At 48.6% G+C, this 24,875-nt stretch overlaps 1 protein-coding gene across 1 annotated transcript in view; it reads right to left on the bottom strand.

Annotated features, from left to right (window-relative positions):
* Positions 1 to 368: 368 nt before the first annotated feature.
* LOC149430910 (cytochrome c1, heme protein, mitochondrial-like) overlaps positions 369 to 24,875 on the bottom strand; it is a 36,461-nt gene continuing 11,954 nt past the window's right edge. The window contains exons 3-6 of the mRNA XM_089665929.1: positions 15,111 to 15,237; positions 10,548 to 10,705; positions 4,595 to 4,755; positions 369 to 532 (exon numbers count right to left, since the gene is read on the bottom strand). Coding sequence (XP_089522055.1) covers positions 384 to 532; positions 4,595 to 4,755; positions 10,548 to 10,705; positions 15,111 to 15,237 — 595 coding nt within the window. The 3' untranslated portion in view covers positions 369 to 383. The remainder of the gene's footprint in view (positions 533 to 4,594; positions 4,756 to 10,547; positions 10,706 to 15,110; positions 15,238 to 24,875) is intronic.

Raw genomic sequence — 24,875 nt, 5'->3', positions numbered from 1 at the left:
GTCATTTGAAGTAACGCAAAAAATGGCCCGGTCAGGAAAGGGGGGAATCCTCTGGAGGGCTTAAAGTGGTTCTCACATTAACACTGCCTGGTCCTGAATTTCCTGCCCCCCCCCCCCCCCCGTATTGTGAGGAATGTACTTGCAGGAACCCTGTACTGAGAGGAATATGGGGCTGACGTCCTTCTGGAAAAGCTGGAGATCCTAAACTTTCTCACAACGTTTACAGTATAATAAAGGATTGAAGACTCCCATGAAGTCATTTTATGAATGGAGAGATTTTCCCCCTATTTCCTGCCCAATGATTGGATGTGTATGGTGACCGGGGGAGGAGCTCTACCATCCACCCAATCCAGACGTAAACACAACTTCTGGCTTGCATCCTATCAGGTCACATTTGGTGCCTCGGTCAGGCCGGCCTCCAGTCCACTCACTTTGAGGCCCATGCGCTTGCGGTCATCGTATTCCGGTTCGGCGGCCCACCGCAGGAACGTGCAGACGTCTTTAGCCACCTGAGACATTGTGGCCGGGGTCCCTGAGAAGACAATAAATCCACACGTTAGTAACCACGTCCTGCTCTTCACAAATCCCTAAAACCATCCCTCGGCCATGACTGAAAGGGAGCCAATCACAAAGCATCAAATGTGTGTGAGAAGCCCTGGGTGGAAGCTGTCAGCTCAACTTCAGTATTATTACTATACGGGATTTATACAGCGCCAATAGTTTCTGCAGCGCGTTCCCCATAATACACGACATTCTGCGCTGGGCGCCCTCTAATGGACGACATTCTACGCTGGGCGCCCTCTAATGGACGCATTCTACGCTGGGCGCCCTCTAGTGGACGACATTCTGCGCTGGGCGCCCTCTAACGGATGACATTCTACGCTGGGCGCCCTCTAGTGGACGACATTCTGCGCTGGGCGCCCTCTAACGGATGACATTCTACGCTGGGCGCCCTCTAGTGGACGACATTCTGCGCTGGGCGCCCTCTAGTGGACGACATCCTACGCTGGGCGCCCTCTAGTGGACGGCATTCTGCACTGGACGCCCTCTAACGGATGACATCCTGCGCTGGGCGCCCTCTAATGGATGACATTCTGCGCTGGGCACCCTCTAGTGGACGACATTCTGCGCTGGGCGCCCTCTAGTGGATGACAAACTGCGCTGGGCGCCCTGTAATGGATGACATTCTGCGCTGGGCGCCCTTTAACGGACGACATTCTGCGCTGGGCGCCCTCTAACGGACAACATTCTGCGCTGGGCGCCCTCTAACGGACGACATTCTGCGCTGGGCGCCCTCTAACGGACGACATGCTGCACTGGGCGCCCTCTAATGGATGACATTCTGCGCTGGGTGCCCTCTACTGGAAGACATTCTGCGCTGGGCGCCCTCTAGCAGACAACATTCTGCATTCGGCACCCTCTACTAATGGACGACATTCTGCACTGGGCACCCTCTACTAATGGACGACATTCTGCACTGGGCACCCTCTACTAATGGACGACATTCTGCACTGGGCACCCTCTACTAATGGACGACATTCTGCACTGGGCACCCTCTACTAATGGACGACATTCTGCACTGGGCACCCTCTACTAATGGACGACATTCTGCACTGGAAAAATCGTTCAGAATTCGACCCATGTATGGCCTGCATTAGCCACATACTACTCGGAGGGGGTTCATTATTAACCACTTCCTGGAAGTCCTATAGAAGTTTTACTGCTACAAGGCGGCCGCTCGGCGCAAAATCATGGCTCCTGAAGATGTCAATCACCAGATCCTGGTCAGCGATTCATGGCTGGGACTCTGTGATTGGTGGATCAGCTGATGGGAGAGATCTGTGAGTGTAAACACCATAGATCTCTCTCCTGTCGGCGAGGACGTGCTGCTTTTTATCTCTCTGCAAAAGTGTGATAAAAAAAAAAATTTGGAACTCCCACCATTTTATTCCCTAGGGTGTCTGCTTTCAGAAAATATATGTTTTGGGGGTTTTGTGTAATCTTCAGGCCTGACATGATTTTTTTTAAACGTGTGCAAAAAAAAAAAAAAAAAATGCAAAAACAGCTCTGGCAGTGAAAGTTATTTATTTCGAATAGCACTGCCACTAACCACCAATGCTGGGGAGTTCAATTTGCTAATGACCACCAATGGGAGCGAAGGAGGGGGTTATTAGGACCGACACCAATGCTGGGGGTTATTATTGTGTCCACCGACACCAATGCTGGGGGTTATTATTGTGTCCACTGACACCAATGCTGGGGATTATTATTGTGTCCACTGACACCAATGCTGGGGGTTATTATTGCGTCCACTGACACCAATGCTGGGGATTATTATTGTGTCCACTGACACCAATGCTGGGGGTTATTATTGCGTCCACTGACACCGTTGCTGGGGGTTATTATTGCATCTACTGACACCATTGCTGGGGGTTATTATTGCATCTACTGACACCAATGCTGGGGGGTTTTATTGAGGACACTGACACCAATGCTGGGGGGTTTTATTGAGGACACTGACACCAATGCTGGGGGTTATTGCGTCCACGGACACCAATGCTGGGGGTTATTGCGTCCACGGACACCAATGCTGGGGGTTATTGCGTCCACGGACACCAATGCTGGGGGTTATTATTGCATCTACTGACACCATTGCTGGGGGTTATTATTGCATCTATTGACACCAATGCTGGGGGGTTTTATTGAGGACACTGACACCAATGCTGGGGGGGTTTTATTGAGGACACTGACACCAATGCTGGGGGTTATTGCGTCCACGGACACCAATGCCGGGGGTTATTATTGCATTTACTGACATCAATGCTGGGGGTTATTATTGTGCCCACTGACACCAATGCTGTGGGTTATTATTGCATCCACTGACACCAATGGTGGGGGTTATTATTGCATTTACTGACATCAATGCTGGGGGTTATTATTGTGCCCACTGACACCAATGCTGGGGGTTATTATTGCATCCACTGACACCAATGCTGGGGGTTTATCTTGCATCTATTGACACCATTGCTGGGGGTTATTCTTGCATCTACTGACATCATTACTGGGGGTTATTATTGCGTTCACTGACATCAATGCTGGGTGTTATTTTGTCCACTTACACTAGTACTGGGGGTTAATATTGCATCTACTGACACCAATATTGGGGGTTATTATTGTGTCAACTGACACCAATGTTGGGGGCTATTAATGAATACAACGACATCAATGAAGGGGGTTAATATTGTATCTACTGACACCAATGCTGGGAGTTATTATTGCGTTCACTTACATTAATACTGGGTGTTGTTACTGTGCCCACTTATATTAATGTTGGGGGTTAATAATGCATCCACTGACACCATTGCTGGGGGTTATTATTGGGCATACTGATACCAATGCTGGGGGTTATTATTGAGGACACTGACACCAATGCTGGGGGTTATTATTTAGGACACTGACACCAATGCTGGGGGTTATTATTGAGGACACTGATACCAATGCTGGGGGTTATTATTGAGGACACTGACACCAATGCTGGGGGTTATTATTGAGGACACTGACACCAATGCTGGGGGTTATTATTGAGGACACTGACACCAATGCTGGGTGTTATTATTGGGCATACTGATACCAATGCTGGGGGTGATTATTGAGGACACTGACACCAATGCTGGGGGTTATTATTGAGGACACTGACACCAATGCTGGGTGTTATTATTGGGCATACTGATACCAATGCTGGGGGTTATTATTGAGGACACTGACACCAATGCTGGGGGGTTTTCTGTGTCCACTTACACTAATAATGGAGGTTACTTTTGCACTCACTGACACCAATGTTGGTGGTTATATGCACTGCGATAAGCTGCTAAAAATAAAGCAGGATCAAAATTTGGGGTGTTGAGGTATGGAAAATTAATTTCTATAGTGAGGCCCTCTGAAGATGTCGGGGCGCACTTGAGACCCTCTATAATTTTCAAGCTGACCACCACTGGGATGAATTACACTGTTTCTGGCACTGGCTGCAATCCAAAAGCTTTCCTCTCTCGCACACTGACTGGTGTGTGAGAGGAAAGTGAGAGCCGGTGGCAGCGATCACGTGGTACAGAGCCACTCACATCGGCTCTGTGCCTTTTTTTGTGATCTGTACTTTCCAATGGACACTGCAATCACATGACTTTGCTAGGGGGCCTTACCTTCTGTAGCATTCACCTCCCCTCCATTTATGTACAGTGGGGGGATGGAAGATCGTGAATGATCCAACACCCAACCATCTAATCTTGTAAGCCAGGGGTGGGCAACTGCGGCCCCCCAGCTGTTGTAGAACTACAAGTCCCATGAGGCATTGCAAAACTGAGTTACAAGCATGACTCCCAAAGGCAGGGGCATGATGGGACTTGTAGTTCACCAACAGCTGGAGGGCCACAGTTGCCCACAACTGTTGTAAGCAATTAAATATCTGACAGGAACTCGAATCTTTCCACACTTCCAATCTGGTTGCAGCTTCACTTTACCGCCAACGTCTGCTCAGGCGAATGATCACACTACACGGGTAACGGCCGAACACACACCGAGTACACGTGACACCACTTACCATCATCATACTCCAGCACCTCGTCATAGATAGGAGGAGCCATGGCGATAGACTGGCCCACGAAGTAGGGGTTGAAGTACAGGCCTTCCCTCACAGCGACACCGGCTGGAGGATCGCAGTACCCGGTGAGGAGAGAGAATATATAATCCTCCTCTCCATGCCTGGAATACAAAGTCACGCAATCAATTCTATGTACCCTCATCTATGTACACATTTCCCATAATCCTTTACAGCCAGATCAAGCAGGATTTTCACAGTGCTCACAGATCTACAGTCTCTTACCAAATGATGTGAATCGTCATGTCCCTCAGATCTATCTCCGGGGTCACAGATAAAGGGGTAGAGGCAGTACTCCCCTACTGGCCCCCATTGATTCAGGAGGAGGCGGCTTGGGCCCAATAGGGTCCTGTTATAGTGTGCTGGCTGCCCCTGCCTGATTTCATCTGTCCAGGAGGGCACGGTGGCATGGCTTCGGTGTCACAGAGCAAGCAGCAGTGCTAGTACAGTACAATGCTAATTTGTATTAACCCCTCGGCGCCGGCGCCTCCCGGCCCTTTAAGGGTTTCTGAAGCGGGGAGGCGGGGCTTAGGGTCATGTGACCGCCGTGACGTGCCGTCACATGATTGGGAAAGAGATCGGGACCTTTCCACGAGTACCGAACATGTGTGCTGGGAGAGCTCAGAGCGCGCACTCTCGGAACATATGTCCTTTTTTAATTGAACGCAAATGTGCGGCTGCTCACCGTCTAGGCCCAGATGCCGGGAGGCCGGATATTTGCATCTGGCCGGCGTGAAGATGTTAAGGCAGGGGTGTCCAAACTATGGCCCTGCAGCTGTTGAAGTACTACAAGTCCCATCAGTGCCTCTCGGTGTCTTGCCTGTGGATGTCAGAGTCTTGCAAGGCCTCATGGGACTTGCAGTTCCTCAACACCTGGAGGGCCATAGTTTGGACACCCCTGGGTCAAGGGATTCAGAAGCCGGGAGGCGGGGCGGGGTTTTACGGTCATGTGACCACCATGATTCGCCGTCACGGCACTCACATGATCGGGAAAGGTCCCGATCGAAAGAAGAGATCGGGATCTTTCCGTGAGTACCGGACATGTGTGCTGGGAGCGTTCTCAGCACATATGTTTTTTCTTATTTGCACGCTAATGTGCGGCCGGCCCAGACGCCGGGAGGCCACACATTTGCGTGCGGCCGGCGCGAAGAGGTTGCCCTCCCTAGCGGTCCGATTATATCAGTATTTCTGTGCTCAAAGCGGTTACATTGCTTTCATTGGAAATATGTTGGTTTTTTTATTGTAATTCTTAGGAATAACTCCCTGAAATCTGTCCGAACAAGAGTCTAGTAAACATCCCGGGGATGATAACATTTGAAACACGAAATCATAAATTATCATTTAATAAATAATCATAAAAAATAATAATTATAAATGTAATTCAATAATATAATCAAACCAAAAACACTGAAATGTGAAATATAGCGCCAAGTTCGCACATCGCTGAGCAAAGTCGCAGAATCGTTTTCAGTGTCTGATGAGGAATTTCCCCCACCAATCATTATCACTCAATTCTGCAAGTGGTTCTGATTTACTATCGCTGTTCTCTAGCCGGTCTAAAACCGCGTCTGACCTAAAGGGACGCTTTTTGGACGCCATGGACGTTTCTCAGTTTCCAGGCAGAAAGAACAGTAAAAATGCAGGCAGGGCGCCGGACAAAGCACTCGGGACAAAATGTATGTGAAATGGTTTGATACAGGAATGGAATACTATGTGATTTTAGTGTATTTAGTGAATGTCACTTTTTTACATTTTTGAATTTCCCGCCAGTTCCGTCCCCCGTACGTCCCGACGTCGCAGGGACCGGAACCCGGAAGACAGATGCCGGCATCGGCCGGAGGACATTGCCGGGGACACTGCAGGGGGGACATCGCGGGACAAGTGCTGGAGGGATCCCGAAGCAACACTGCAGTGTATTCCCGAGTGTAGCTCACGGTTACCACTTCCGGTACTGAAACTTTACCCCGAGCTACACTCGGGAATACCGCCAGGGGGGTTAAAATGTTTACATACATTGTCATTTATTTAGCACTGCACTATTGTTTTGTGATGTTTACTATGCTATGTATTATGGTCTTGTGCTAGCTGCTGTTTTTGAAACCCAACGTAGCCCTAGCGCTTTTTTTTTTTTCCGTGCTCATTTACAATACTAACCTGTTACTGACGGGTATCTCTTAGACTCCGCCCCAAACTGCACAGAGAAGGCGTTTCGGCCAGCGCTGTGGATTGAAGTTAACCCCTTGACGCCGATGTCACACAAACATGCGGCCTCACAGAACTGGGCTTTTTTCCGTGGGGTCGCACATTTGCGTACCTGTCTTTCTACTGGGAGCACACCATGCACAAAGACCGCGGTGTCACTGAAAGCCCCGGGTCCCGTTCTAACGATTGGGACCCGGGACTCCCGATTCCGGGTCACATGATCGCTGTGATAAATATCAACAATCGTTAAACCACAAAATTACTTAACGTGAAATAACAGAAATCCCCTAGACCAGGGGAAGGCAACCTGCGGCTCTCTAGCTGTTGTGGAACTACATTTCCCATGAGGCATTGCAAAGATTACAAAATTGACAGTTACAGCTATGACTTGCAGAGGCATGATGGAACTTGTAGTCCTGCGGCTCTCAGGTTGCCTACCCCCGATTTATACACTGACACTAATTGCAAATTAAAAAGCCACAGATGTGGGACATTAACCTCTAATTGGCAATGGAACCCGTGTGTGTCACCTTGTGTGTCTGTACCAATGCCCAACATTCCAGGGGGCGGAGTCTTCTGATCCAGGGGGCGGAGACTTCTGATCCATTTGGGGGATTTCTATTATCATTAGGATTTAAAAAGGAGCCAAACAACGATGTGATCATAAATGGCTTCATATGATCCTCATCCTTCAAAAAAAAGAGCATTTCTTGGCATGATCAGTCAGATTTTCAACATCAATGCCAAAATGTCACAATTTCTGCCTGGGGGTATGCAAACTTTTGAGCACAACTGTAGAAGACTCTGCAAGGCCTGGAAATGTCATATTTGACCTATGGGAAGTTATGTGTTCTCAATAAAACGTGACAATACACTCGCCGGCCACTTTATTAGGTCCACCTAGTGCCAAGAAAATCTCCCCCACACCATGACACCACCACCCCCACCCTGAACCGCTGATACAAGGCAGGATGTGTCCACCACACCATGACACCATCACCAGCCCCAACTGTTGGTACAAGGCAGGATGGATCCACCACACCATGACACCATCACCACCAGCCTGGACCATTGAAACAAGGCAGGATGGATCCCCCACACCATGACAACACCACCATCCTGAACCATTGATACAAGACAGGATGGATCCCCCACACCATGACACCACCACCACCAGCCTGAACCATTGAAACAAGGCAGGATGGATCCCCCACACCATGACACCACCACCAGCCTGAACCACTGATACAAGGCAGGATGGATCCCCCACACCATGACACCACCACCAGCCTGAGCCATTGATACAAGGTAGGATGGATCCACCACACCATGACACCACCACCAGCCTGAGCCATTGATACAAGGTAGGATGGATCCACCACACCATGACACCACCACCAGCCTGAGCCATTGATACAAGGTAGGATGGATCCACCACACCATGACACCACCAGCCTGAACCGCTGATACAAGGCAGGATGGATCCGCCACACCATGACACCACCACCAGCCCCAACCGTTGGTACAAGGCAGGATGGATCCACCACACCATGACACCATCACCAGCCCGAACCGTTGGTACAAGGCAGGATGGATGCACCACACCATGACACCATCACCAGCTTGAACCGTTGGTACAAGGCAGGATGGATCCACCACACCATGACACCACCACCAGCCTGACCCATTGATACAAGGCAGGATGGATTCACCACACCATGACACCACCACCACCAGCCTGAGCCATTGATACAAGGTAGGATGGATCCACCACACCATGACACCACCAGCCTGAACCGCTGATACAAGGCAGGATGGATCCGCCACACCATGACACCACCACCAGCCCCAACCATTGATACAAGGCAGGATGGATCCCCCACACCATGACACCACCAGCCTAGGTCTAGACACACAAAAAGTCACACTTTCCCCCCCAGAAAGTCCAAAGTCAAAAAAACCTCCTCCGCGTCTGTGAATCTTCAAATTATCATGCATAAACTTGATCCATCTCCAAAAAACAATTCTTAAGTGTCCATGTGTACCTCAAAAAAAGCAACATAACTGCATATAGCGCATTACCCTCAATTAGAACAAAATCAATATCAATGTTTATCAATCAGTTTAGAAAATCCTTTCTGCTGTTGACACTTTTTCGTTGCCATGTATAGACAACATCTTCTTGTCTTCAGATATCTCCAGTGGCACCAATCTTCTGCCTTGTCTAGAGAATGTATAGCTGCGGTCCTCTTCTTAAGTTAACCCCTTGACGCTGACGTAACACAAATACGTGGCCTCACAGAACTGGGCTTTTTTCCCGTGGGGCCACATGTTTGCATACTTGTCTTTCTGCTGGGAGTGCCCCGCATGGTTCTCAGTTGAAGCAATTTTCATGCATTTTCATTAATGGCAACACCCCTTTTGAAAACGTATTCTGATACGAAACGCGTTAAGGAGGAGCCTTGCTACGCCGTGACGTCACGCCGCCGGATCACGGAGGTCCGCCGCCCATCTTTCCAAACCAGCTGGACCCCGGGTGTTCTTTCCAGACCAGAGGAGGGAGCTTTGTGACCAGACCCCATTACAGCTAACCCTTAAAGGGGACCTCCGATTGACATCTAAGCGCCCAAACCCACAGAGGAAGTGATTCCTGCACCAGGCTGTATCCTGCTAAAGAGGAGACCTCTGGCTGATTTACATGATTAATGCGCATTAAGATTGCGCTTCTGGTGAGTGTGCAATCTTACTATTTATCACGTCACCGGAGTATTATCTGTTCACACTGGGACCATGAAGTTACTCATCTGGCTATAACCATTCTGGAACTCTTTATAACCAATTTCCGGGATATAGTCCCTTAACTGGGATTTATAATAATATTTTGCACCCCTTTTGAAAACGTATTCTGATACGAAACGCGTTAAGGAGGAGCCTTGCTACGCCGTGACGTCACGCCGCCGGATCACGGAGGTCCGGCGGCCATCTTTCCAAACCAGCTGGACCCCGGGTGTTCTTTCCAGACCAGAGGAGGGAGCTTTGTGACCAGACCCCATTACAGCTAACCCTTAAAGGGGACCTCCGATTGACATCTAAGCGCCCAGACCCACAGAGGAGGCGATTCCTGCACCAGGCTGTATCCTGCTAAAGAGGAGACCTCTGGCTGATTTACATGATTAATGCGCATTAAGATTGCGCTTCTGGTGAGTGTGCAATCTTACTATTTATCGCATGTACCGGAGTATTATCTGTTCACACTGGGACCATGAAGTTACTCATCTGGCTATAACCATTCTGGAACTCTTTATAACCAATTTCCGGGATATAGTCCCTTAACTGGGATTTATAATAATATTTTGCACTTTTAGTGGGACATTCTCTTTTTATGCAGATTATGTGTATCGGTATAACCATCCTATTGTTTTAATTACCACTTTATTTTGGGTTGCTACCATAATCAGTTGTTGGTAGTTTTGGTTACATCCTAGTTTTATACAGCTTTTATTATTAACTGTTTACGTATTTATTTCCTTGATTCAAACGCTGCACAATTTTTATCCTATTGCAATTTTCATGCATGACCTGATAAATGTGACCATTTGTAGTAAGTAGGCCCCCACCCAGTGCCCGCAGAGCAGTTACAACCTGCAATGTTGCCTCTGCTGCACTCGGTGTATTCACACGGACAATGTATTACCTGGCGTTGGCAATGTAGCTGAGATCAGGGGGCAAGGCGCCATTGTTGGCTGCTCTAGCTGCCTCGGGGTTGGGGTACGGCTTGGGGAAGTGGTCAGACAGTTTCCCAGGACGAGTGAACATCTCACCGTTGTCATCAGGACCGTCCAAGATCTCAAACTGGAAATAAAATGCAAACAAAAATGTTACGGGTCAAGATACAGAGTATACAGGGGGAGCACAAGATACAGAGTATACAGGGGGAGCACAAGATACAGAGTATACAGGGGGAGCACAAGATACAGAGTATACAGGGGGAGCACAAGATACAGAGTATACAGGGGGAGCACAAGATACAGAGTATACAGGGGGAGCACAAGATACAGAGTATACAGGGGGAGCACAAGATACAGAGTGTACAGGGGGAGCACAAGATACAGAGTGTACAGGGGGAGCACAAGATACAGAGTATACAGGGGGAGCACAAGATACAGAGTGTACAGGGGGAGCACAAGATACAGAGTATACAGGGGGAGCACAAGATACAGAGTGTACAGGGGGAGCACAAGATACAGAGTGTACAGGGGGAGCACAAGATACAGAGTATACAGGGGGAGCACAAGATACAGAGTATACAGGGGGAGCACAAGATACAGAGTATACAGGGGGAGCACAAGATACAGAGTATACAGGGGGAGCACGAGATACAGAGTATACAGGGGGAGCACAAGATACAGAGTATACAGGGGGAGCACAAGATACAAAGTATACAGGGGGAGCACAAGATACAGAGTACACAGGGGGAGCACAAGATACAGAGTGTACAGGGGGAGCACAAGATACAGAGTATACAGGGGGAGCACAAGATACAGAGTGTACAGGGGGAGCACAAGATACAGAGTATACAGGGGGAGCACAAGATACAGAGTATACAGGGGGAGCACGAGATACAGAGTATACAGGGGGAGCACAAGATACAGAGTATACAGGGGGAGCACAAGATACAGAGTATACAGGGGGAGCACAAGATACAGAGTATACAGGGGGAGCACGAGATACAGAGTATACAGGGGGAGCACAAGATACAGAGTATACAGGGGGAGCACAAGATACAAAGTATACAGGGGGAGCACAAGATACAGAGTACACAGGGGGAGCACAAGATACAGAGTGTACAGGGGGAGCACAAGATACAGAGTATACAGGGGGAGCACAAGATACAGAGTGTACAGGGGGAGCACAAGATACAGAGTATACAGGGGGAGCACAAGATACAGAGTATACAGGGGGAGCACAAGATACAAAGTATACAGGGGGAGCACAAGATACAGAGTATACAGGGGGAGCACAAGATACAGAGTACACAGGGGGAGCACAAGATACAGAGTATACAGGGGGAGCACAAGATACAGAGTATACAGGGGGAGCACAAGATACAGAGTATACAGGGGGAGCACAATAAACAGCTGCAGCCACGATCCTCACACTGTGTTTTGCATCTCCCTATGTGTATCAGCAACATGAACAGTCATATCAGTGCGGGAGATTAACCCCTTCCAGTCCGGACGCTTTACCCCCCTTCCAGTCCGGACACTTTCCCCCCTTCCAGTCCGGACGCTTTCCCCCCCTTCCAGTCCGGACGCTTTCCCCCCCTTCCAGTCCGGACACTTTCCCCCCTTCCAGTCCGGACACTTTCCCCCCTTCCAGTCCGGACACTTGACCCCCCCCCTTCCAGTCCGGACACTTGACCCCCCTTCCAGTCCGGACACTTGACCCCCCTTCCAGTCCGGACACTTTCCCCCCTTCCAGTCCGGACACTTGACCCCCCCCCCTTCCAGTCCGGACACTTGACCCCCCCCCTTCCAGTCCGGACACTTTCCCCCCTTCCAGTCCGGACACTTGACCCCCCCCCCCTTCCAGTCCGGACACTTGACCCCCACCCTTCCAGTCCGGACACTTGACCCCCCCCCCCCTCCAGTCCGGACACTTGACCCCCCCCCCCTCCAGTCTGGACACTTGACCCCCCCTTCCAGTCCGGACACTTGACCCCCCCTTCCAGTCCGGACACTTGACCCCCCCCTTCCAGTCCGGACACTTGACCCCCCCCCTCCAGTCCGGACACTTGACAACCCCCCTTTAGTCCGGACACTTGACCCCCTCCCCCTCCAGTCCGGACACTTGACCCCCCCCCCCCCTCCAGTCCGGACACTTGACCCCCCCCCCCTCCAGTCCGGACACTTGACCCCCCCCCCCTCCAGTCCGGACACTTGACCCCCCCCCCCTCCAGTCCGGACACTTGACCCCCCCCCCCTCCAGTCCGGACACTTGACCCCCTCCCCCCCTTCCAGTCCGGACACTTGACCCCCTCCCCCCCTTCCAGTCCGGACACTTGACTCCCTCCCCCCCTTCCAGTCCGGACACTTGACCCCCTCCCCCCCTTCCAGTCCGGACACTTGACCCCCCCCCTTCCAGTCCGGACACTTTCCCCCCCTTCCAGTCCGGACACTTTCCCCCCCTTCCAGTCCGGACACTTGACCCCCCCCCCTTCCAGTCCGGACACTTGACCCCCCCCCTTCCAGTCCGGACACTTTCCCCCCCCCCCCCCTCCAGTCCGGACACTTTCCCCCCCTTCCAGTCCGGACACTTGACCCCCCCTTCCAGTCCGGACACTTCTCCCCCCCTTCCAGTCCGGACACTTTCACCCCCTTCCAGTCCGGACACTTTCCCCCCCTTCCAGTCCGGACACTTTCCCCCCCTTCCAGTCCGGACACTTTCCCCCCCCCTTCCAGTCCGGACACTTTCCCCCCCCTTCCTGTCCGGACACTTCCCCCCCTTCCAGTCCGGACACTTCCCCCCCTTCCAGTCCGGACACTCCCCCCCCCCCCCCTTCCAGCCTAGGCCAATTTTCAGCTTTCAGCGCTGTCACACTTTGAATGACAATTGTACCCATATCAATTATTTAGCATTTTTTTGAGACAGATAAAACTTTATTTGGGTGGTATTTATTCACCGCTGGGATTTTTTTTTTTGGCTATATAAATGAAAAAGTCAAAAAGGGTTTTTCTTATAAAATTTTGCAAATAAATAATCTTTCTTCATAAATCTTGGCCAAAATGTATTCAGTATTTTTTTAGTTAAAAAAAATGAAATAACCCAAATTAGTTTATAATCAAAAATTATAATTTTTAAAAAAATTTTTTACATTTTTATTCTATTTTTTATATTATTCATGTTTTTTTTTTGTTTTGTTTTGTTTTTTTCTACATACTGTCACCCTAGCAGTACAGTGTTACCATAGTGACACTGTACTACTTGGGGGTGATGAAGAGTTTTTTGTTTTTTTTACACTGATTGCTTTTATACCGGTAAAGGCTGTAAAAGCAATCATTTCTTCTTCTCTCTGGCTGCATTCTTGCAGCCATTGAGAAATACTGTGAGAGCTGTGATTGGTCACAGCTTGTCACATGGTACAAGGCTGTTGTGAATAGCCCTGTACCATGTGACCTCTGTGATCATTCACAGATTTCACACGTAGTAAGCAATGATGTCAGGAAATGACATCTTGCTTACTACTATTCATGTGATCCCTGACTGGCCAATCAGTGATCACATGAATTGGGACCTCACACAGAGGTCCCGTACAGTGATCAGTGTTCCGCTGTGTCCTCTGGATACTGTATGAGCTGTGATTGGTCACAGCTTGTCACATGGTACAAGGCTGTTGTGAATAGCCCTGTACCATGTGATCGCTGTGATCATTCACAGATTTCACACGTAGTAAGCAATGATGTCAGGAAATGACATCTTGCTTACTACTATTCATGTGATCACTGATTGGCCAATCAGTGATCACATGAATCGGGACCTCACACAGAGGTCCCGTACAGCGCTGTGTCCTCTGGATCGCAGTGTCGCGCGCTCCCAGGGAGCGTGCACAGGCTGTGAATGCGGGGGCCGTTTATAAACGGCCACCCACTCCTGCACTGCTCCCGTCCGGCCGTTTATGTACATGGGCCGGACGGGAAGTGGTTAAGGAAAATGATAGGGGAGTCCATCTGGTCAGTGAGCGCCCCCAGCAGGCTATACAATTCTGGCAGAGCTTGCAGTCCATCCCAATAAATGAAAGTTGGGAGGCAGAGTGAGCTCTCCAGCCTGCTAGTTATCTTTACAGTAACAGTGAGCTGGAAGTCAGCTGACAGGACGGCTCCCTTCACTCTACAAGTGATGATGTGTATGACCCCCGGTTCACATCTGTGCTGGTTGTGCAGCTACAGATTCGCATGAAAATCCGTGCAGCTGAATTTCGGACTCGCGGGCAGCGCCATTAGTTCTAACGGCATGACGCCCACACTGGGAAAAGCAACTGTACTGGGAACCTCGGCTGCGGTTTCCAAAGCAGTGCAGGGACTTCTTTCCCTGCGTGTCCCGGGCACAGGAGTCCAGTCAAATGAATGTGCTCTCGTGCCCGTGCAAAACGTGGCCCGCACAGCCGCATAGATGTGAACCTGGGGTGAGGGCTGGGGGTCAGTACACAGGGGGTTTGAGGACCCCCGACCCAGTGGATGCAGAACAGCAAAAACCTCACCTCCTCAGCCAAGGCTTTGACTTCAGCCTCTGTATGGGAAACACCAACCAGGTTCCTGAAGGCCAGATAATCCATACTGTGACAGGCCGCACACACCTGCTTGTATACTTGATAGCCCCGACGGACGCTGCACAGAGAAAAAGAACCGGTCAGGAACAGAGCTGACAAATGATATTACAGAGATAAAGGACATGACACAGATTACAGCAACTGAAGGGCTCATGTACACGGCAGCTGATAAACTCACGTTCAGGAGCTTTTCTGCGTTTTTTTCAGCCACCCCTGAACTCTCCCTAATGTTCTCCTACGTGTCCGTGTACACTCCGTCGTTTACAGGCATTTGAGTTTACAATCTTTCTTTTGAACGCAGGAAACTTGCGTTCGGCAGTCGATTAAATCAGCGTTTCAAACGAAAAACGCTTGTAAACGCGGCAAATCACGTTTATAAGCGTTTGTGTTTGAAATTTGTTTTTTAAATTCCAGTTCCCGAAGCCTTTTTTCATCATGAAAAATGCATGCAAAGCGTTTTCAAGGTACTCAGATGGACTAAACACTGAACACAGGATGTTCCTACAAAGCTTGTTATACATTATAATGACCAATGACACCTCAGACCTCTCCCACCCTTGGAAAATAAAGATATGTTAATAATCAATTCACACCTTAGACCCCTCCCACCCTTGAAAACAAAAGATGTGTTAATGATCAATTCACACCTCAGACCTCTCCCCCCTTGGAAAAAAAAAAAAGATATGTTAATGACCATTCACACCTCAGACCTCTCCCACCCTTGGAAACAAAAGACATGTTAATGACCATTCACACCTCAGACCCCTCCCACCCTTGGAAACAAAAGACATGTTAATGACCATTCACACTTCAGACCCCTCCCACCCTTGGAAACAAAAGATATGTTAATGACCATTCACACCTCAGACCCCTCCCACCCTTGGAAACAAAAGATATGTTAATGACCATTCACACCTCAGACCCCTCCCACCCTTGGAAACAAAAGACATGTTAATGACCATTCACACCTCAGACCCCTCCCACCCTTGGAAACAAAAGATATGTTAATGACCATTCACACCTCAGACCCCTCCCACCCTTGGAAACAAAAGACATGTTAATGACCATTCACACCTCAGACCCCTCCCACCCTTGGAAACAAAAGACATGTTAATGACCATTCACACTTCAGACCCCTCCCACCCTTGGAAACAAAAGATATGTTAATGACCATTCACACCTCAGACCCCTCCCACCCTTGGAAACAAAAGATATGTTAATGACCATTCACACCTCAGACCCCTCCCACCCTTGGAAACAAAAGATATGTTAATGACCAATCACACCTCAGACCTCTCCCACCCTTGGAAACAAAAGATATGTTAATGACCAATCACACCTCAGACCTCTCCCACCCTTGGAAACAAAAGATATGTTAATGACCAATTCACACCTCAAATTCCTCATGAAGACCCCCTGCCAGGTGGCCTTAATGACTCCCTCCACCAGACACCTTTCCCACCCTTGGAAACAAAAGAAATGTTAATGAGCAACTCACACCTAAAGCTAATCTCAACACGTACTGCTGTCTCTGCTTCTACTCTCTGTATTTTTCTGAAAGTTAATAATTTACCACTTTTCAGTGCATTCTGGGCATTTGGGAGGTTCTCCTGTGCATATCTTTAAAAAACGCTTCTAAACGCAAACGCACATAAACGCGGTATGCAAACGTGGCTAAACAGACTTTTTTTTAACCTACGTTTTCCAGCAGTTTCCATCGTTCAGATGTGTCCCGTGTACATAGGGCCTAAGGCTTTTAAGACCATTTAGCCCGGGTTCACACTGATACGGTGCAAATTCTGCAATGCATCAGAATCGCACCCCGTTCATGCGAACTGATGCGGATGTGTATGTTAACAGCCCAAAATCAGTCCACAAAACACGCAGAATCAGATCGCATAGGTGTGAATGCCCATGCGATCCGATTCTAGTGCGGACCAAAAAAAGGGTCCTGTACCTTTTTGGTGCGGATGCGGTGCGATTAGAGCCATACGTAATGTACGGCTCCGATCACACCCCACACAAATTGTATGTGATTGGCAGAGGAATGCGGTGCGGTTCCTGTGCGAATCACAAGCGATATACAGAGCCGCACATGTGTGAACCCCGGGCTCAAGGGCAGCCAAGACACTCGGTTGGTTCAGCTCTGAAGAAGGGGGGTCTAGACTCCCGAAACGAGTTAGCTTGCCAACCAGGCAATTCCAAGATGGGACGTATCATCTAAGGTTGAGACACTCATGTTATGTGCCTGATGTGTTTAATTGCTTGTGAATATCCATTAGGAATTATCTGTGCGGTGGTAATGCACAAGGAGTTTGCACCCTCTTGTGTGCATTTTTACAGTTGGCTGGAGATTCCCCGATCTGTGGAGAGCTGCACCTGAGGAACCATTGCACACCATATCGTAAGCCGTATGGGCAACACCTCATCTGCTGCCAGAACAAAATCAAGTCAGCCTGACTACTTATCCACCATTCAGGAAAAGCCTTGAATTTTTACCAATGATAACGAAGCTTCCTCTGATTGGTCAAGGTGGAGAGGTGGGTGGATGATGTCCGGTACTCACGGATGGATCACTTTTACAGGCAGTAGAACAGGACGTCCCCCCCTCCAACTCCTGCTGCCTTCAGCGGGCTCTCCAGATGCCTAGGTCATCTTCCCCTGCTTGGCTGAGGCACGCTCCGGACCAGTACCGCCCCCCCCACGCTGCCCATTGGCAAAGGGAGCCTCCAGTCAGAGTCATATCTTCTCTTTCTCCAGCGACTCCCGAGCAGAATGTGATCCGGGCCAGGCAGTCATGCAGAGAACACATGGCTCTGACTGGCTGTGCTCTCCGCCAATGAGCAGCAGGGGGCGGGACTGTTTTTTGTTTTAAATAAAATTATATTTTTATTTATTTATACTATCTATATACATACACACAGTTAGGTCCATATATATATTTGGGCACAATTTTCATACTTTTCTCTTTGTATGCCACCAGAATAAATTAAAGTGAAACAATCCAAATGAATGTGAAGTGCAGATATTCAGCTTTCACTCAAGGGGTTGAACATAAATATCAAGTACAAATTTTAGGAACTGCAACCATACACAGTCCCTCCATTTCCAGGGGCTCAAATGTAATTGGACAAATGAATATAGTCATAAATAAAATGTTTATTTTGAATATTTTGTTGAAAATCCTTTACTGGCAATGATTGCCTGAAGTCTGGAACCCATGGACATGACCAAAGACTGGGTTTCCTCCTTTCTGATGCTTTGCCTGAAGTCTGGAACCCATGGACATGACCAAAGACTGGGTTTCCTCCTTTCTGATGCTTTGCCTGAAGTCTGGAACCCATGGACATGACCAAAGACTGGGTTTCCTCCTTTCTGATGCTTTGCCTGAAGTCTGGAACCCATGGACATGACCAAAGACTGGGTTTCCTCCTTTCTGATGCTTTGCCTGAAGTCTGGAACCCATGGACATGACCAGAGACTGGGTTTCCTCCTCTCTGATGCTTTGCCTGAAGTCTGGAACCCATGGACATGACCAAAGACTGGGTTTCCTCCTCTCTGATGCTTTGCCTGAAGTCTGGAACCCATGGACATGACCAAAGACTGGGTTTCCTCCTTTCTGATGCTTTGCCTGAAGTCTGGAATCCATGGACATGACCAGAGACTGGGTTTCCTCCTCTCTGATGCTTTGCCCGAAGTCTGGAACCCATGGGCATGACTGTAACAGAACCAAACCCCGAATGCACTAGGGCAGTGATGGCGAACCTATGGCACGCAGAGCCATCTCAGTGGGCACGCCAGGAAGAAGAGGAAGAACGGGCTCTCCTGCGCACCCCCGGGGGCGCGCTCCGGGCGATCTCCGTGATCGCTATGTCCTACGGACACAGCTGATCACGTGACGTGGTAAAAGGCCAATCACAGCGGCCTTTTACCACGTGATCAGCGGTGTCCAATGACACGCTGATCACCGGGAAATGCACATGCCGGTTCTCGGCTGCACTTTCCTCACGCTGTCAGATCGTGAGGAAAGTACTGCCGAAAACCGGCAGTTGTCAGAGCAGGGAATGGCACCGATCATCAGTGCCCTGATCATCGGTGCCCAGCAGTGCCACACACAAGTTCTGCCCACCTGTGCCCAGCAATGCGCCCACCTGTGCCACCCACCTGTGCCCAGTAGTGCCGCCCACCAGTGCCCATCAGTGCAGCCCAGCAGTGCTGCCAGTCAGTGCCCATTGGTTGTGCCAGTCAGTGCCCAGCAGTGATGTCAGTCAGTGCTGTCTATCAGTACCGATTATCAGTGTCGCCTATCAGTGCCACCAATCAGTGCCGCATATCAGTGCCACCTATCTGTGACACCTCATTAGTGCTGCCCATCAGTGCCACCCATCAATGATGCCCAGCAGTGCCCGCCGGTCAGTGCCTCCAGTTGGTGCTATCAGTCAGTGCCGCTTATCAGTGCCCATCATTTCCTGCATATCAGTGCCTCCTCATCAGTGCTCACCAGTGCCGCCTCATCAGTGCTACCTATCTGTGCCGCCTCATCAATGCCCATCAGTGCTGCCTATCAGTGCAGCCTCACCAACGCACATCAAAGAAGAAATATTACCTGTTTGCAAAATTTTAGAATAGAAGCAAAGGAAACCTTTTATGTGTTTAATTTTTTGCTATAACCATATGCAATTGTGATTAAATACCACCAAAAAAAGCTCTATTTGTGTGAAAAAATGATAAAAATTGCATATGATTACAGTGTTGCATGACCGCACAATTGTCATTAAGTGCTACAGCACTGAAAGCTGAAAATTGTCCTGGGCAGGAAGGGGGTAGAAGTGCCCGGTAGGCAAGTGATTAATTCCAGTGTTGGCACTTTGAAATAAAAAATTTGGTTTTGTGTTGCAGTTTGGGCACTCGGGCTCAAAAAGGTTCGCCATCACTGCACTAGGGTATTTCTATTAAACTCCCGAACACAGATCCACGGACAACACTGCTGGCCATAAGAGACCAGATGCAACCAGTCTTGAAATAAATCAGGAAACAGACTACTTTATTTTAACACAGAGACAAGATATATATACACAGGGTGGGGCAATACACACCCAGTAACAAGAAACACATCAGCAGACAGTCCCATCAGGGAGAAGGGCTGCCGGAAACACCCCTCACCAAGCCAATACACAAACACATACATCCAATAATAGTTTGCTCCCAAGCAAGACACACAATAGAACAATGGGATACAACCACATGGCATTAAACAAAGACAACACCCCACCTATACATGAATTACAGAATATCTCACCCTGCACCCCTAATAGGCACAGGGTGACTTACACATAGGATGGATATGGGGAGCTGAGACAGGGGTCTCCCCACCTCTCCAAAGTGAGCTGTGTTCCATGGGCCCCCCACCCAAAGTGACTCCCATCACAATGACCAAAGCCTGGGTATCCTCCTTTCTGATTCTTTGCCTGAAGTCTGGAATCCATGGACATGACCAAAGACTGGGTTTCCTCCTTCCTGATGCTTTGCCAGGCTCTAACTGCAGCTGTCTTCAGTTGTTCTTTGTTTGTGGCTCTTTCAGCCTTTAGTTTTGCCTTCAGCAAGTGAAATGCATGCTCAATGGGGTTGAGATCAGGTGATTGACTCGGCCATTGCAGAATATTCCACTTCTCCTGGGTTGCTTTTGCAGTGTGTTTTGGATCATTGTCCATCTGTACTGTAAAGCGCCATCCAATCAGCTTTGCTGCATTTGGCTGAATCTGGGCTGACAGTATATCTGTAAACATGGCAGAATTCATCCGGCTGCTTCTGTCTTCTGTCACATCATGAATAACCACCAACGACCCAGTGCCACTGGAAGCCATGCATGCCCATGCCATCACACCGCTTCCACCCATGCCATCACACCGCCTCCGCCCATGCCATCACACCGCCTCCGCCCATGCCATCACACCGCCTCCGCCCATACCATCACACCGCCTCCGCCCATGCCATCACACCGCCTCCGCCCATGCCATCACACCGCCTCCGCCCATGCCATCACACCGCCTCCACCATGTTTTACAGATGACGTTGTGTGCTTTGGGTCATGAGCTGTTCCAAGCCTTCTCCACACTTATCTTCCCATCATTCTGGTACAGATTCATCTTAGTTTCATCCATCCAAAGAATGCTTTTCCAGAACTGGTCAGGCTTTTTTAGATGTCTTTTGGCAAAGTCTAATCTGGCTTTTCTATTCTTCAGGCTTATGAATGGTTTGCACCTTGTGGTGAACCCTCTGTATTTGCTCTCGTGAAGTCTTCTCTTGATTGTAGACTTTGACAATAATACGCCCACCTTCTGGAGATCGTCCTTTACTTGTCTGGATGTTGTGAATGGGTTTTTCTTTACCATAGAGGATCCTGCCATCATCCACCACTGTTGTTACCATGGACGTCCATGCTTTTTTATGTTGCTGAGCTCACCAGTGCGTTCTTCTTTCCTCAGAATGGACCAAACTGTTGATTTGGCCTCCTAATGTTGTTATTTCTCTGATGAATTTATTTTGTTTTTGAAGCCTTACAATGGCCGGTTTCACTTGCATGGACAGCTCCTTTGAACTCATGATGTAGGTTCACAGCAATAGATTCCAAATGCAAATACTACACTTAGAATCAACTCTGAACCTTTGACCTGCTTAACTGATGAAGACATAACAAAAGGAGTAGCCCACACCTGGCCATGGAACAGCTTTTGATTCAGTTGTCCAATTACTTTTGGTTCCTTGAAAAAGGGGGGATGGCTACTCCTAAGAGCTGTAATTCCTAAACCCTTCCTCCAATCTGGATGTACATACCCTCAAATTACACCTGAGAGTGCGCACTCTCCGCCCAGATCCATTATAGAACTAAAGCTGGAATATGTTTTGGTAAATACCTGAAAAAAACTAAAATTGTGCCTGTGTCCAAAAATATATATGGACCTAACTGTATATACCTACAAAACACACCACCAAGTCTTCTAGGCATGGGATGAACAAGTTGGCGTCATATTGCAACATCGATCTTTTTCCATTCTTCAAGAACGACCTCTTTTAGAGCCTGTATGCTGGATGGAGAGTGATGCTCAGCTTGTCTCTTCAGAATTCCCCATAGGGGTTCAGATCAGCAGATATACTTGGCCACTGAATCCCTTCCACCCTGTTCTTCTTCAGAAATGTTTTGGATCATCGCCATGTTGGAAAAGTGCACGACGACCGAGGGCACAGAGTGATGGGAGCATCTTTCTTTCCATATAGAGCAGTAGATCTGTGAATTCATGACACCATCAATGAAATGCAGCTCCCCCACACCAGCAGCACTCATGCTGCCCCACAGGACACTGCCACCACCATGTTTCACAGTAGGCACCATGCATTTTTCTTTGTACTTCTCACCATTGCGACACTATACAGTTTTGAAGCCATCTGTTCCAAAAACAATTATCTTGGTCTCATCACTCCAGAGTACAGAGTACCAGTAGTTTTCCTTTCAGCATGAGCATATTCTAGTCAGGTTTTTTTGTGCATGGGCTTTAGGAGAGGCTTCCTTTGTGGACGACACCCATGCATGACATTCCTCTGCAGTGTACGCCGTATTGTGTCACGGGAAACAATTACCACCGTTTGGCTTTCTACTTCTTTAGCTAACTACAGTGAACTTGCATGGCGATTTTCTTAAAACCCTTCTCATCAGAAGACACTACTAACTTACATGGACAGCCTGGACGTCTCTGTGAAATGGTTGCAGTTCCATCTTTGTATGACTTTTGCTACAGTATTCTGACTGATAAATAAAGCTTTGCTGATCTTCTTGTAGCCTTCACCTTTCTTGTGTAAAAAAAAATCTCTCTCTCTCAGGCCTTGTGACATTTCTCTTCCATGTGGTGCCATTGCTGACAGCATTAAATGGTAGGGGTTTTCTTTGATAAGAAACGCCCTTTATATAATCACCTGTCCGCAGTCTCTGGTCATCCCTGTGCTGTGTCTGCAGTCTCTGGTCATCTCCTGTACTGTGTTTGCAGTCTCTGGTCATCTCCTGTACTGTGTCCGCAGTCTCTGGTCATCTCCTGTACTGTGTCCGCAGTCTCTGGTCATCCCCTGTACTGTGTCCGCAGTCTCTGGTCATCCCTGTGCTGTGTCCGCAGTCTCTGGTCATCTCCTGTACTGTGTCCGCAGTCTCTGGTCATCTCCTGTACTATGTCCGCAGTCTCTGGTCATCTCCTGTACTGTGTCCGCAGTCTCTGGTCATCCCCTGTACTGTGTCCGCAGTCTCTGGTCATCTCCTGTACTGTGTCCGCAGTCTCTGGTCATCCCCTGTACTGTGTCCGCAGTCTCTGGTCATCCCCTGTACTGTGTCCGCAGTCTCTGGTCATCCCCTGTACTGTGTCCGCAGTCTCTGGTCATCCCCTGTACTGTGTCCGCAGTCTCTGGTCATCCCCTGTACTGTGTCCGCAGTCTCTGGTCATCTCCTGTACTGTGTCCGCAGTCTCTGGTCATCTCCTGTACTATGTCCGCAGCCTCTGGTCATCTCCTGTACTGTGTCCGCAGTCTCTGGTCATCCCCTGTACTGTGTCCGCAGTCTCTGGTCATCTCCTGTACTATGTCCGCAGTCTCTGGTCATCCCCTGTACTGTGTCCGCAGTCTCTGGTCATCTCCTGTACTGTCCGCAGTCTCTGGTCATCTCCTGTACTGTGTCCGCAGTCTCTGGTCATCTCCTGTATTATGTCCGCAGTCTCTGGTCATCCCCTGTACTATGTCTGCAGTCTCTGGTCATCTCCTGTACTGTGTCCGCAGTCTCTGGTCATCTCCTGTACTGTGTCTGCAGTCTCTGGTCATCTCCTGTACTATGTCTGCAGTCCATTCGTTCAGAATTTTTTTTTTCCTGTTTTCTGCCTCTAAAACCTAGGGGTGTCTTATGGAGCGAAAAATACAGTATATACATACACACACATACATACACACACACACACACACACACACACACACACACATACATATATACACACATATATATATATATATATATATATATATATTTGTATTTTATTTAATTTTTTTCATTTATGTGGTGTATTATCTCATTGTTATTTGCACATTATATGTATTTGTTTTGATATTTTTATTATTTTCTACTTGTATTTATTTTGTTGTAATCTGTTATTTGCAGATATATTTTTATTAATTTACATTTTTTTTTATTTTTGTTGGTATTAACCGATTATTATTTGCAGATTGTACTTTTATTGAAAAATTTATTTTTATTTATTTTTTGCGGTTACAAATCAATTGTTATCTGCAGCCTTTTACCATCCAAGTCCCATCCATTGGGAGGGGAAACAGAGCCTGCCCATTCCGGGACACCAGATCAACCATCATAGAACTGGATAAAGACCGGAAGCGCTTTGTCTGCCTCTATGATATAGGAAACAGAAAATGATGAGCATACATCACTTCCACAGATGGCACCATTTCTAAAAATGGAATCCATTTGATCGCACAGATCTTGGTGTGATCAAATGCTGTTAAGGGCAGAGGACGAAGTCCGGAAGTGACGAAACGCGTTAGGTTACGTCAAGACGCACGCACGCTAACCGGAAGTGTTGCCGCGGCCATTTTGTTGGTTGTCTACGTATGGTTTTCAGCCAAATGTTTGTGGAGCCTGTACAGAGCCATTGAGGG

The sequence above is a fragment of the Staurois parvus genome, unplaced genomic scaffold (assembly GCF_062004578.1).
Source record: "Staurois parvus isolate SC_StPar_1 unplaced genomic scaffold, SC_StPar_1.0 ptg002414l, whole genome shotgun sequence".
Taxonomy (NCBI): Eukaryota; Metazoa; Chordata; class Amphibia; order Anura; family Ranidae; genus Staurois; species Staurois parvus.
The sequence above is the reverse complement of the archived record's forward strand: the minus strand, read 5'-3'. Positions and strand labels throughout refer to the sequence as shown.